General features: G+C 45.5%; 1 protein-coding gene across 11 annotated transcripts in view; it reads right to left on the reverse strand.

The window, feature by feature from the left end:
• Positions 1-14,637, reverse strand: part of DCDC2C (doublecortin domain containing 2C) — a 5,988,712-nt gene that overhangs the window by 1,525,303 nt on the left and 4,448,772 nt on the right. For all 11 annotated transcript variants that reach the window (XM_078647857.1, XM_078647853.1, XM_078647855.1 and 8 more), the window contains one exon: positions 362-496. In XM_078647857.1, the coding sequence (XP_078503983.1) occupies positions 362-496 (135 nt within the window). The remainder of the gene's footprint in view (positions 1-361; positions 497-14,637) is intronic.

A 14,637-nucleotide genomic window follows, 5' to 3' on the forward strand; every position in this document is an offset into this window, starting at 1 on the left:
ATGCAATTTACCACAATTGTTGAGAAAAATGTGTTGTTTGTGGGTTGTTTTTGAGACAGTGTCTTCAAGTCTACCGTAGTACATACGGCGCCACTGACTCATCCGGCTATTCTTTTGAGGAAGAGAAGACCAGTATGCCATCCTCACATGTGGGGCTTTCATTCCCAAGATATGTATAAGTTTGCAAAAAAAGAGTTTCCATATTAATTAGTGAGGAAAGAGATCCCAAGATTAGAAAAAATACTACTCCTGAGAATCCTTACTCTTCAAATAAAACAGAAGACTGGGCTTGTATTGATTATTGCATGGAACTATTATATGGTCAATTGATAAAAAGTGTCACTTAAATCACTTAACATACCTTGTCCGCCTTCGCTTCAACGTTCTTTCCATTTACTTCATCCTTTAGCTGCCTACCATATTGTATAAACTCTTTACAAGATTTTAAAGGCTCATGTTTCCCATCATATTTGCGAGTACTATGATCTTTGGGGTCCTGATAAAGGATAGAGGCATTAATCAGAGTTTTTGTTAGGTTCACGTTTAAAGGCAAAAACAAACTCACAGTTCAAAGTTGATTGATAGATCGATAATATAATTCCATCATCAAAACATATCATAAACTATCAAAATACAAAAATAAAAACGTAGCACTAGATCAATGGTATCCATCCTAAAAATAAAAATAATCATGAGCTATTGAAGGCTAAACGACTCATGCATTGTTACGAGCAACCCCACACCCAGCTTCCTTGACTTTTAAGCCTGATGTCCATAAAGCCAAATACTATAGTCTGAACAAAATACTTTGATGAGAGGCACTATGACAGTGCTGCCATGTGTGTCAGTAAGAGCGTGGTCTTTGGGAATGTATGAGCATGTGTACGTATAAATGGTGTGGATGGGTGACTGAGCGCCTGCTTCGTAAGCACTTGTGGCATGTGACAACCTTTTTGCCACATCTAGCACTGTTGCATGTATAGTATAAACATACAACCATTTATTTCCAACTGGGGGAAATTTAAAGTGCAGAAAAATGATCTGCAAAAGCTTCAAAAATATGTAAAAATATTGTGCAGTTAAATTGTCTCTCATTTAACAATGACTGTATTTTTCAGTTATACATATAGCACACTGACTACAGGCCACTGTTTTTAAAAGCAGCACTAAACAAGCATTTACAATGCAACGGTTTCGCCTTTGTAAAAGTTAGAGCTATTGGCATTGTAAATGACAATTTTTTTTATTTATGTGTTGGTTTTGAAAACAGATAAATTAATGGCATTGTCATTTAGAATGCCAATAGCTTAATCTCTCGCAAATGGACGATACCTTACACATATTGTTTCTAAGTACTGTATTAAAGGTAGAACGATAACAACACATTTCACGAGCACTTAGATACATTTGATATATTGAAAACGGTTGCTAACCCAACCCAACATCCATCTTGCTACAACCCGTATGTTGAGCACTTCGAACAGCAAATATAAATTATATAGCTGCAGTACACATTCAAAACTCGGACACACCAAATTAATACCAGTCTTCCACTGGAACACCTTCCCCAAAGATTTGTTTAGTTTACTATTCCTTCCCACTTTCAAGACAGAACTGAAGGCCAATGTGTTCAGTTTCAAAATACCCTAGGCACCGCTCCACAGCTATGGGTCTTGCTTAAAGCGCACCTGATATTATTTTGCCCACAAAATCAGTAATTGCCTAAATGTAATGTAATTGTATTGTTTCATTCACCAATCATGCTCACTACTGTTGCATGTGACAATGTTAGCACAGTGGCAACAATCCAATATACCTAATTTGTGGTAGAAATAATTCATCAAGAAATACAGACACATGGGTATACGTCCCCCACAGAGAAGGCATAAAAGTATGATTTACCACATGGATTCAGACATTCTATTGCACGCTGCTTTGGAGAGACAGAATTTCGGCACATATTTGCGAAGAACATTTTTTTCTCACTACTACATTGCTCTTTGGGGTCTAGTTCGTATCCTACTTTTCTTTTCTATAAGCAACCATAAGGCAGCTGCAGTAAAGAATGCGGCTCTCAGCAATACAGGATGTAGAAATACTGCTGGAAAAAAACACAATGATGTTATTTTTTCCCCCGGCTTGTCCTTCTGTGTCTGTCTAAGTGTAAACCATTCCCTTATCAGCGTCAGATGGAATGGATGACTAACTTCATGAAGGACACAGCAGCATAAGTTGATGGTGTATCGCTTGTTTTGCATCGTCCTCGGTTATAAACAAACTTTCCCGAGACAAGCTCAGATATCTGACCAGTTTGGTTCAATAAAGAAATTAAAACACAGGCACATTTAACTCTAAACAGCATCTTACAATGTGTTATTGGCCTAAATTTTCAACCCTGAAGTGGTTCATCCACACAAAAAAAAAATCAGAAGAGACGACATGGAAACTTATATACGAAGTATCTGAAAGTAATAAATTCAGCTTGATTTAAACTTGAAACCTGTCTGCAATATCTGCAGAAACATGTAAAAAGTGCTTTAGTATTGTAACTGTTTTTATGCCACGCGATCCAACGCCCATCAGGTCTAGCTCACTATGTACAACTGCAACATACATTAATAGTCACTATTACACATGCCCAGTCAGTTTTATTCTCCAGGTCAATTTATCAATTTGCATGTTGTATGTACAGTTATTCTACCCTGGGGAACATTAGAGAACGTCACAGAGTAACTATTAAAAGCATTTACAAAAAGACTTCTGGTAGACAGGTATGGGGGCAGTGGGAAGGGGGAGTAGGGCAGGATGGGGAACCAGGTAGGAATGATGGGATTTGAACAGTACTCAGAAGGGACAGTTAACTTTTAATACAATTTTTATCAGTAAACTACACCACCTCAGGAAAACAAGAAAGAGATGACGGGACTGAGATGACTCCTGACATAATGCACGGATGCACACCTATTTAGCAGGAGACCCTCATTTGTGTCCCCTATGCCCCTCCTAATCAGACTTTGTCATCTTGGCCAACTTGCTTTATTCCCTCGTAGTTACTTGCCACTGGCTGCTAAGAAACTATCCCGGTCGCATCGTGTTGTAAACAACTTTGCATCATTCATCTTCAGTTAATTCAGGAAGGACATGTTGGTGTTGGATGCTTTAAGTAGCAGTACATTTTTGGCGTCCAAACACCTATATTGTTTATTTTTCGCCCCAAGGGAACAGAGCAAGCTTTGAAGCGGGTCTGGCATTTTTTAATTTTTAGCCCAAATGTCGCCACTCCCTCCCCCGCCCGTGCTTGTAGTTTGGGAGCGGCGCCTGCTTTCATGAAGTTGTGTTTCCCAGATAGCCATCTCCTTGTAATTGCCCGGGCCCAGGTTACTTGAGCCCTCGAAATAGCTGAGCAAATTCCAGCCGTTCGCTCACAGCGGCCAGATATTCCGGTTACAATCGCCCTTTTGTCCTCGTGCGAGCCCTGCTTGCCTCCTCAGCTAGTCACAAATACTCCAATAAACGCAAAACAATACTCTGCTTTTTAGGGAAAAAAAAAGTACAATTAGCGTTTAAGGCAGTGATATCGGCGGCGCGTGCTGGAGCCCGCAGTCCTGGTGGGGGTGGGGGGTCCGAAGGCTCTAGCTATGTGTGTATCTGTCTGCCCTTATCTAGACTCTGCGGTCTAGAGAGAGCTTTCTTTTCATTCCGTGCTGTCACCTCCTGTTCTTATCTCTATCCAGAATCGCCCGTCAATCTTTGTGTATTAGTCGTTGTGTAACCTTCCCTATCATTATCCAACCCCCAGCTCTCTGTTTATTCTCATCTGTCCGTCTGGCGCATGTCTGTGTATCACAGTCTGTTCTCTCATGAACTGCCTCTCTCTTGTGATCTATCGATCGCACTTACCTATCTTTATCTGTCATTTTCTGTCTATCACTTTGACTTGTAGGTTTGCAATACATTCGTTCCACTATTAGTTCTTCACACTCACACTTCAGCTTCCCTTTATGAACCATTATTAGCACCGCTCTAGCTGCCATCTTCCAGCGTTAACGGGCCGCCTCGCCTCCAGAGCCAAGTCTCAATCTCAATGAGAACCACTCTTAGTTTGTGTTTTTACAAACGTGACTAAAAGTATATACACAAATAATGAAAATTAAATACGGGGATGATTTGCCAGTAGTGGCCGCCATATACACAAGGCATAGGCATATGTGTGTGACAGTGTATAGAGTGACATGCACGCGACATACAGATTTACCTACCCCGCATTACACGTAAGTGATGCAGCTGTAAACATGCAATGTGATAAAAGTGTTAAAGTCCGTATAAGGGAGGGAATGTGGGGTTTTCAGCTGCGGGATTTAAGGTACCGGGAGGAAGTGATGCTTTCATTTGCTGTGCGATTCCCTCCCACAGCCACTCCCATTCCACACCCACTGCCCTGCCCCTTTCACTCTCTGCTCTTACCTTCCATACGATAATACCTTAGGTCACGACGCTGCGCCTCACAGGATCCCCAGGCTGGCGGCGGTGATCTTCATGGCGGGAAAAAGACACGCCAGGGAACAAGATGCGGGAGTGGGGCGGAGCCCAGAAAGACATGACGACAAAAGGGGCGGGACTTAAAAAAAGGCCCAGAAACGCCCCCGAATCGCGTCAAGGCGGGCCCTGAACTCAGTGACGCTCCTCTCCTCCAATGGCTGGCCAGCATTTACGAGGCCAGCCAATGGAGAAGAGGGGCGTGTTCAGACCCCATACTACTAACAAAAGATTTCGGCTCCGCCCACCCACTGCTTACGCAGTGGGACGGTAGCCGAAACCTAAAAATGGGAGAATATTAAAATCAAGATATAACTTAATCATTAAGTTAACTATTCATTTTAAGTTATCCTATGTAAAGGTATTGAGAATCATCATTTTATTCTAGCTCCAGTATTGAATTGACAAGGACGTTACATTTACAGTGCCCTTAACCCTTTTTTTCCTAGAATAGGTCAACTGTTTAGTTTTAGTAGCTCTGATTTTGTGAACATATTCAGAGCTGAACAGATTTTGGAGGCCCATCTTAGTATTGGCCAATAGTAGGGTATAGTTGGCAGAAAAGAGAGCTGGAACTTTCTGATCTGCCAGGGCGTGGGAGTCAGTGACACAACTCAACAAATACTTTACACAAGGGTTAATATAAAGAAGAAATAGGGTAGGAACCCTGTCGCACACCCTTGCAATCCAATGTTGCACAAGATATCTCCCCTCTTGTGCCACACCAGACCCCGAGATAGTTCTCTTCATGGAGGCACATGAATATATTTAGCAAATTACGCAAGATTTCCCTCCAAAATAGGACCTCCCATAATTTCTCTTTAAGCACCAGATCAAAAGCATTACGGAGGTCGATAAACGCTACAAAGAGTTCTTCCACTCTAATATATACAGTCTTATGCTTAACTTAGCGGAAGCCAAAGACCTAGTCAATTGAATTCGTCTTTTACCTAAATTCTGTCTTTAGGTCAGATAGAATATGGTTTTCAATTGTCCAGTCCAAAAGCCGCTTCAAAACTTGTTTACAAAAGACATTTTGAAGGGTTGTCCCAGCGGCTAATTGGATGGTAATTTGAGGGGGAGCTAGGGCTCCCATTCTTGAAAACAGGGACGCTCTCTGCTCCTTTCCATGTAGCAGGCATAGCCACCCTTGCTGCAATTTCATTTGTGACCACATTGATATAAGGAACCCAAGTGGTAGAATCTGATTTAAAAAGGTCAGCTGGGATCTTATCTAATCCAGGGGCCATCCCTTGTTTCAATGAGGCTATTGAAAAAGTGGTCTTCACTGGAGAAAACACTGGAAGGGTGGAGTTTAAGGTAAACGTGGAGACGTCCTCCAAGCAAGTAGAGGCCTGAGCTAATTCATGGCGATACAAAAGGGGATGATAGACGGAGCGTTTGAGCATATCAAACATTCACCCCCAGTCAACTGATCTAGGTTTAATCCATCACCATTCTTTAGCCCACTCAGCCACCCCATTTCAGACATGGCTATATGCAAATCAGTCTGACCCTGTGCCTCATGGGAACAGTCCAGCCCGAACTGCCAAGCCATGTCTTCCATGGACCGGAAACAAGCATCCTGGGACCGATTTCGGATTCATAATCCTCATCAGCCAGGCTATCTTGAATCCAGTGACCAAGTGAGCAAGGGACTCACGTCTGAGCATACCCTGCCACACTTAGGGCAAACAAAGCGATACAAAAGGGGATGATGGACGGAGCGTTTGAGCAAATCAAACACTCACCCCCAGTCAACTGATCTGGGTTTAATCCATCACCATTCTTTAGCCCACTCAGCAACCCCATTTCAGACATGGCTATATGCAAATCAGTCTGACCCTGTGCCTCATGGGAACAGTCCAGCCCGAACTGCCAAGCCATGTCTTCCATGGCCTGGAAACAAGCATCCTGGGACCGGTTTCGGATTCATAATCCTCATCAGCCAGGCTATCTTGAATCCAGTGGCCAAGTGAGCAAGGGACTCACGTCTGAGCATAACCTGCCACACTTAGGGTGAACAAAGCGATACAAAAGGGGATGATGGACGGAGCGTTTGAGCAAATCAAACACTCACCCCCAGTCAACTGATCTGGGTTTAATCCATCACCATTCTTTAGCCCACTCAACCACCGCATTTCAGACATGGCTATATGCAAATAAGTCTGACCCTGTGCCTCATGGGAACAGTCCAGCCCGAACTGCCAAGTCATGTCTTCCATGGACCGGAAACAAGCATCCTGGGACCGGTTTCGGATTCATAATCCTCATCAGCCAGGCTATCTTGAATCCAGTGGCCAAGTGAGCAAGGAACTCACGTCTGAGCATACCCTGCCACACTTAGGGCAAACAAAGCGATACAAAAGGGGATGAAGGATGGAGCGTTTGAGCAAATCAAACACTCACCCCCAGTCAACTGATCTGGGTTTAATCCATCACCATTCTTTAGCCCACTCAGCCACCCCATTTCAGACATGGCTATATGCAAATCAGTCTGACCCTGTGCCTCATGGGAACAGTCCAGCCCGAACTGCCAAGCCATGTCTTCCATGGATTGGAAACAAGCATCCTGGGACCGGTTTCGGATTCATAATCCTCATCAGCCAGGCTATCTTGAATCCAGTGGCCAAGTGAGCAAGGGACTCACGTCTGAGCATAACCTGCCACACTTATGGCGAACAAAGCGATACAAAAGGGGATGATGGACGGAGCGTTTGAGCAAATCAAACACTCACCCCCAGTCAACTGATCTGGGTTTAATCCATCACCAATCTTTAGCCCACTCAGCCACCCCATTTCAGATATGGCTATATGCAAATCAATCAGACCCTGTGCCTCATGGGAACAGTCCAGCCCGAATTGCCAAGCCATGTCTTCCATGGACCGGAAACAAGCATCCTGGGACCGGTTTCGGATTCATAATCCTCATCAGCCAGGCTATCTTGAATCCAGTAGCCAAGTGAGCAAGGGACTCCCGTCTGAGCATACCCTGCCACACTTAGGGCGAACAAAGCGATACAAAAGGGGATGATGGACGGAGCGTTTGAGCAAATCAAACATTCCCCCCAGTCAACTGATCTGGGTTTAATCCATCACCATTCTTTAGCCCACTCAGCCACCCCATTTCAGACATGGCTATATGCAAATCAGTCTGACCCTGTGCTTCATGGGAACAGTCCAGCCCGAACTGCCAAGCCATGTCTTCCATGGACCGGAAACAAGCATCCTGGGACCGGTTTCGGATTCATAATCCTCATCAGCCAGGCTATCTTGAATCCAGTGGCCAAGTGAGCAAGGGACTCACGTCTGAGCATACCCTGCCACACTTAGGGCAAACAAAGCGATACAAAAGGGGATGATGGACGGAGCGTTTGAGCAAATCAAACACTCACCCCCAGTCAACTGATCTGGGTTTAATCCATCACCATTCTTTAGCCCACTCAACCACCGCATTTCAGACATGGCTATATGCAAATAAGTCTGACCCTGTGCCTCATGGGAACAGTCCAGCCCGAACTGCCAAGCCATGTCTTCCGTGGACCGGAAACAAGCATCCTGGGACCGGTTTTGGATTCATAATCCTCATCAGCCAGGCTATCTTGAATCCAGTGGCCAAGTGAGCAAGGGACTCACATCTGAGCATACCCTGCCACACTTAGGGCAAACAAAGCGATACAAAAGGGGATGATGGATGGAGCGTTTGAGCAAATCAAACACTCACCCCCAGTCAACTGATCTGGGTTTAATCCATCACCATTCTTTAGCCCACTCAGCCACCCCATTTCAGACATGGCGATATGCAAATCAGTCTGACCCTGTGCCTCATGGGAACAGTCCAGCCCGAACTGCCAAGCCATGTCTTCCATGGATCGGAAACAAGCCTCCTGGGACCGGTTTCGGATTCATAATCCTCATCAGCCAGGCTATCTTGAATCCAGTGGCCAAGTGAGCAAGGGACTCACGTCTGAGCATAACCTGCCACACTTAGGGCAACAAAGCGGGGATGAAGGACGGAGCGTTTGAGCAAATCAAACACTCACCCCCAGTCAACTGATCTGGGTTTAATCCATCACCATTCTTTAGCCCACTCATCCACCCCATTTCAGACATGGCTATATGCAAATCAGTCTGACCCTGTGCCTCATGGGAACAGTCCTGCCCGAACTGCCAAGCCACGTCTTCCATGGACCGGAAACAAGCATCCTGGGACCGGTTTCGGATTCATAGTCCTCATCAGCCAGGCTATCTTGAATCCAGTGGCCAAGTGAGCAAGGGACTCCCGTCTGAGCATACCCTGCCACACTTAGGGCGAACAAAGCGATACAAAAGGGGATGATGGACGGAGCGTTTGAGCAAATCAAACACTCACCCCCAGTCAACTGATCTGGGTAGTTCGGACTGGACTGTTCCCATGAGGCACAGGGTCAGAGCTGATTTGCATATAGCCAGTGTCTAACTCAGGGTGGTGTGGAGTGCAAAAAAACTATGGATTTAGGCCCAGATATTTCTACTGGGGTGAATGTATGACATTGTTCTACATTCTGTCCATCAACTATGTTTTTTGCAATTTTCACCCCGAGTGGGCTGGGTATGCTCAGACGTGAGTCCCAGGCTCTCCACACCACTGGAGTCAAGCTATCCAGGCTGATGAAGGCTGATAGCCAGAAACGGGTCCTTGGATGCTTGATTCCGGTCTGGGAAAGACATGGCTTGGTAGTTCGGACTGGACTGTTCCCATGAGGCACAGGGTCAGAGCTGATTTGCATATAGCCAGTGTCTAACCCAGGGCGGTGTGGAGTGCAAAAAAACGATGTATTTAGGCCCAGATCTTTTTACTGGGGTGAATGTATGACACTGTTCTACATTCTGTCCATCAACTGTGTTTTTTGCAATTTTCACCCCGAGTGGGCTGGGTATGCTCAGACGTGAGTCCCAGGCTCTCCACACCACTGGAGTCAAGCTATCCAGGCTGATGAAGGCTGATAGCCAGAAACCGGTCCTTGGATGCTTGATTCTGGTCTGGGAAAGACATGGCTTGGTAGTTCGGACTGGACTGTACCCATGAGGCACAGGGTCAGAGCTGATTTGCATATAGCCAGTGTCTAACCCAGGGTGGTGTGGAGTGCAAAAAAACGATGGATTTAGGCCCAGATCTTTGTACTGGGGTGAATGTATGACATTGTTCTACATTCTGTCCATCAGCTGTGTTTTTTGCAATTGAGCTAATTCATGGGCACAAAAGTAAAGGTTCCCAAACTGGGCAATTAATTTACAGGGCAGGACAGGCGACTCTGAAGGCTTTCCGGATTTCCCACTGTAGTAATTAGCTGAAGATTCAAAAAGATCAGATACAATTGTTTCTCCCATGCAGCTTTGGCTTGGTTTACTTCAAATCGAGCTTCAAATCTGCATGCCCTTATATCCTGGCTAACTCCTCTTTTAATTGCTCAAAAGTAAATAGTCTTTGCCTTTCTACAGGATTGGGTGAACCATCCATTTGTAGAACTCTTTGTCTGGGGTCTCGTACATTCTTTAAGAAATAAATCTTTGAGCTTGTCAAATAATCTTTTGTGCTCAGCTACAATCTCTTCATTGTTCCCCCAGTTTTCAAGCATGACCTCCACGTGAGAAGCAAGAACCAAATGCATGCCTGAGAAAATGTGTGGGGAAGAGTACACTGCCTCCCACTTCACGGTCCTACAGTCGCTCATAACCTCCAACTGTTGATCACACATCGTAGAGGTGCGAGGTGAAACAAGGAAGACCAACTGATTTGTAGTTCATACTAGAAGAATGTGGTCGCCCTCATCCTGCTCTAACACTATCATGTCTTCTACCTCCCTACAGAGCCTAACATCCAGGATAATATAATCCATAAAACTAGCATACGACCCACTCCTAAGCATGGGGGCATGTGTAGCATTATAGACCAGGGTAAAATCCACCCCTTTTAGGACAACCCTTGTGAGATTTCTCTTCGCTGGTGAGGTTATTTTCAGAATGTCCTACATGTGGTCTTTCATATTAGATAGATCTTGGGTTATACCATTGGGTTCAAATGTAAGGTTTAAGTCAACAACCACCATAACATGATAGAACCCTATGTGATGGGATAAGATTTTAGCCAGAAAATGGAGAGTGGGTGATTCTTGTCGATACCAGAGACTCCAGTTGTATATACGGATCAGCAGGAGAGGTGTAGCCTTAGGGAGGAAGAAAAGTAACCCTTGAATGCCTGGTGATCTTGATTGAAGCTGTACTGCAGAGCAGGAAAGTAAGGTACTTGGCCAAATAAGCAGCCCACCCAATGGGTGCCCTGCTGAAGACCTAGTTGCAGGAACACAAAAACATTTAAATTCACTTTGGGGCACTTGCGTGATCTCTCAGGTTTCCTGATTGCATGATTATCAATGAACTGTCCCCATAAAGGGTGAGCAAGCTTGGACTGTGTACCTGCAACAATCCAGTTGGCAATAACTATAGAATTAGGTAATAAGTCCAGGGGGTTTAAAATGAGCATGTTCCCCACTCAACGATTAGGGAGTAGTAACTGGCAGGCACGCTTTGTCAACCAGAAGCTAGGGGGGGCTCCATTAATGGAGGTGAGAAGGAGAGTTAAAACAGCTAACCTTTGGGGCCCGATAGTTGGAGTGCATGTTTATGAACGGAGAATAGAAGATGTCCACAGGACTATTATCGGTGTGCAGTCAATCTATCTCTGTAAGGGTAGAGGGCCCCTCTGAGGGAGAAGGGGACAACAACAAATGATTGGCTTTAAGACTACTGGAAATCAATGGTCTAGATGAAGAAGTTGGAGGCCAAGGTCTGGGCCTCCGGTAGCAATAAAAAAAACAATGGGGGAAGGAAGATATAAGGGCATAGCCAACCATGAGAGGAACAATTAACCAATAATTTGTGTACAATGGCAGGCAACCTAAAATTGACAATAACACAATCTCCTGGGGGACGTTTTACCAAGGGGCCTATACATCTCACCCTTCAAACCATCAGGATGTTGGGCGCGTCTAAGTATGGAAAATGGGAAAATGTATGCAACCAGTTAAGGACCTTATTCTTAAGTTGCAAAATAACTTAGCCACATTTACAGGCAAGCAAGGCACACTAGATAGCACAATAACATAAGGGCATGTCTCTGGAAGTAGATTAACAGAGGTAGAATGAGGTTCATAGGCAGACATGGCCCCAGATGCCCCAGCTGGCCCAAGCTTATCTCCTCCTTTCTCTCACCCTTGCAAACGAAATCATTTCCCAATAGCTAATTGATAACTATATTGGGTTGATGTGTAGGCACACCCCAGGAAAACAATGTTTGAAAGAACCAATAACGTTACTCTCCGTAGCAGTAGTCAAAGTAGTAGAATTGGTAGCTATAGAGTAGTAGGTATCAGATGGGGCCACGTTAGGGAGCTGGCCTAGTGTTGCATAGCTCTGCTTCAATTACACCCAACCACTCATATACTGGCTTTAATTTACCCTCCAAAGCGTCAAGAACTTTACCACATAAAACCCCTAAAATGTCTACTATTATGTGCATCTCATAATACCTGTAGTTTTCTCGCCACGTATTAGAGGTTGTACGTAACCATTTGGATTTATCACACACTTCTGTCCTCTTTCTTTTCCTCGCCAGACCAATGAGGGAGTAACTTGGCAGTTGAGCTTTCAACACTGAGGGCACTAAGGTCACTGAAGACGAGGTATTAAGGAAGGGATTAGAGGGACCTATTCCAAGGGCAATAGGAGTGGTGGCAGTTCCTGTGTCGGAATCTAATGGCATTAGGGAGGCAAAAGTCACAGGGGGGGATGGATAAACGGCATTTAGACAGTTTGATTTCTTTATTTAGAAAGCCTATTGCATGCTGGAGAAAACTGCACAGAGAAGTAAAAGACTGCATTTTGACAAACTAGCAGGAGGCTTGCCCATCCCCATTTTAAAAAACTAGGCAAGAGCTGATAATACCTGCTCAGGTCCAGGTGAAAGAGGGGTGACTCCGCCCAGCTTCCTCCAGGCGATGAGGGGTGAAGATGGGCCCTCTCTGGCCTGGTCTTTACCCGAGCTGTGCACACTCAGCGGTGGATTCCCTTACTCTAAATAACGCTGTGATTGATGTCCCTGCCTTCTCTTCCTTCCAGCAGCTACACTGGCAGCAGAGATTGTGACAGTGTAGTCCCCCAAACACAGAGTCACAGAATATGCACCCCCCTCAAACAAATGACTTACTCAAACTTGTGCCATCCCGCATTCTCAGATGGGATCGGTTTACCTATAAGCTGAATCCAAGTTTTGTTTCAGAAAACATGTGTAGGCAAAAATACAAGTGGCCCATCTTCTAAAAAAATCATAGGTAAGCAATATTTATATTACCATATTTAAAAAAATTAATTCAAGGTACACAAATGATCAAGAGAAAATCCTGCTCCTCTAAGGCGAAAGCAGACAGAAAGTGCAATAAACAAGGGATTCCTAAAACTGGAGCAGTGCTAGTGTCTTCGAGAGAACAAGAGAAAGTGAGATATGACAGCTAATTGCAGAGTCACCTCAAACGTTTTGCTTCCCTATGCCTTCCTGTGAACCTGTTTTATTGCCTCTTAGGACTCTGCACACTTTTTCCCTGTAACCCAGAGGTCTTCAAACTTTTGTAGGTTGAGCCCCCCCAGCTCACTTTTTTCAGCTGTTGGGCCCCCCCCAAAATCTGACAGAAATTTCTGGAATCTGGTACACTACATAATTTACCGCCGCGCCAAATCCGGGGCCATATCCAGCATATAATGTCCAACATAATAAGAGTGTTTAGTTAAGTGCAGGTTTGTGAGTGGGTGTGCTGAAATGACAGATTATTACATAGCTCAAACCACCATTTTCCTAGATAAAATGTGCGCAAATAGTTTTTACTAGGATGCTTTGTTTTACACATGACATCGATTGATAACACCACCAACATAAATTTGACGGGTGTGCCCGTTTTTCGTCACAGACGCTCAATCTGTGGATGGATTTTTGAGAATGAGAAGCGAGTTGTCTGAATGCAAGGTGCATTCCCAGACACTTGAAGTAACTCAGAACGTTATTGAGGGCAGCGTAGGGTTTCAAATGTGTTAAACCATGGGTAGTCACAAACTTTCTCTCGGGGGCCAAATTTACAGTGTGGTTTGTGTCCGAGGGCCACACCGGTGGGGGCGGGGTAAGTGGGGGAGGGGGTGGGGCTAGAGAAAACAAAAAAAACTGAGGTTGAACAGAGGTCCCTGCAGCAGACGCCTTCGTCCACTGAGCCACCAGACCAAGCATACACACATCTCTCTCTCTCTATCTCTCTCTCTCTCTCGCTCTCTCTCTCTCTCTCTCTCCATCTCTCTCTCCCTCTCTCCCTCCCTCTCTTCCCCTGTCTCACTCAGACTGTCTCACTCCCTCTCACTCCCTCTCTCTCCCTCCCTGTCTCACTCACTCTCTCTGTCTCTCCCGCCTCTCTGTGTCTCCCTCTCTCTTTGTCTCCCTCTCTCTCTCCCTCTCTCTCTGTCTCCCTCTCTCTCTGTCTCCCTCTCTCTCTGTCTCCCTCTCTCTCTCCCTCTCTCTCTGTCTCCCTCTCTCTCTGTCTCCCTCTCTCTCTCCCTCTCTCTGTGTCCCCCTCTCTCTCTGTCTCCCTCTCTCTCTCCCTCTCTCTCTGTCTCCCTCTCTCTCTGTCTCCCTCTCTCTCTGTCTCCCTCTCTTCTCTGTCTCCCTCTCTCTCCTTCCCTATCCCTCTCTGTCTCCCTCTCTCTCCTACCCTCCTCACTCTGTCGCCCTCCTCACTCTGTCGCCCTCCCTCTCCCTCCCTCTGTCTGTCACCCTCGGTCTCCCTCCCTCTCCCTCTCTTTGTCTCCCTCTTTCTGTCTCCCTTTCTCTGTCTCCCTCTCTCTGTCTCCCTTTCCCCCTTCCCTCGCTCTCCCTCTGTCTGCCTCCCTCTCCCCCCCTTCTTTCCCGCCCGCCCTCCCTCGCTCTCACTCTGTCTGCCTCCCATTCCTTCCCTCCTTTCCTTCCCTCCCTCGCTCTCCCTCTGTCTGCCTTCCTTTCCCTCCTTCCTTTCCCTCCCTCCCTCGCTC

Source organism: Lissotriton helveticus, chromosome 6 (genome assembly GCF_964261635.1).
Source record: "Lissotriton helveticus chromosome 6, aLisHel1.1, whole genome shotgun sequence".
Lineage (NCBI taxonomy): Eukaryota > Metazoa > Chordata > Amphibia > Caudata > Salamandridae > Lissotriton > Lissotriton helveticus.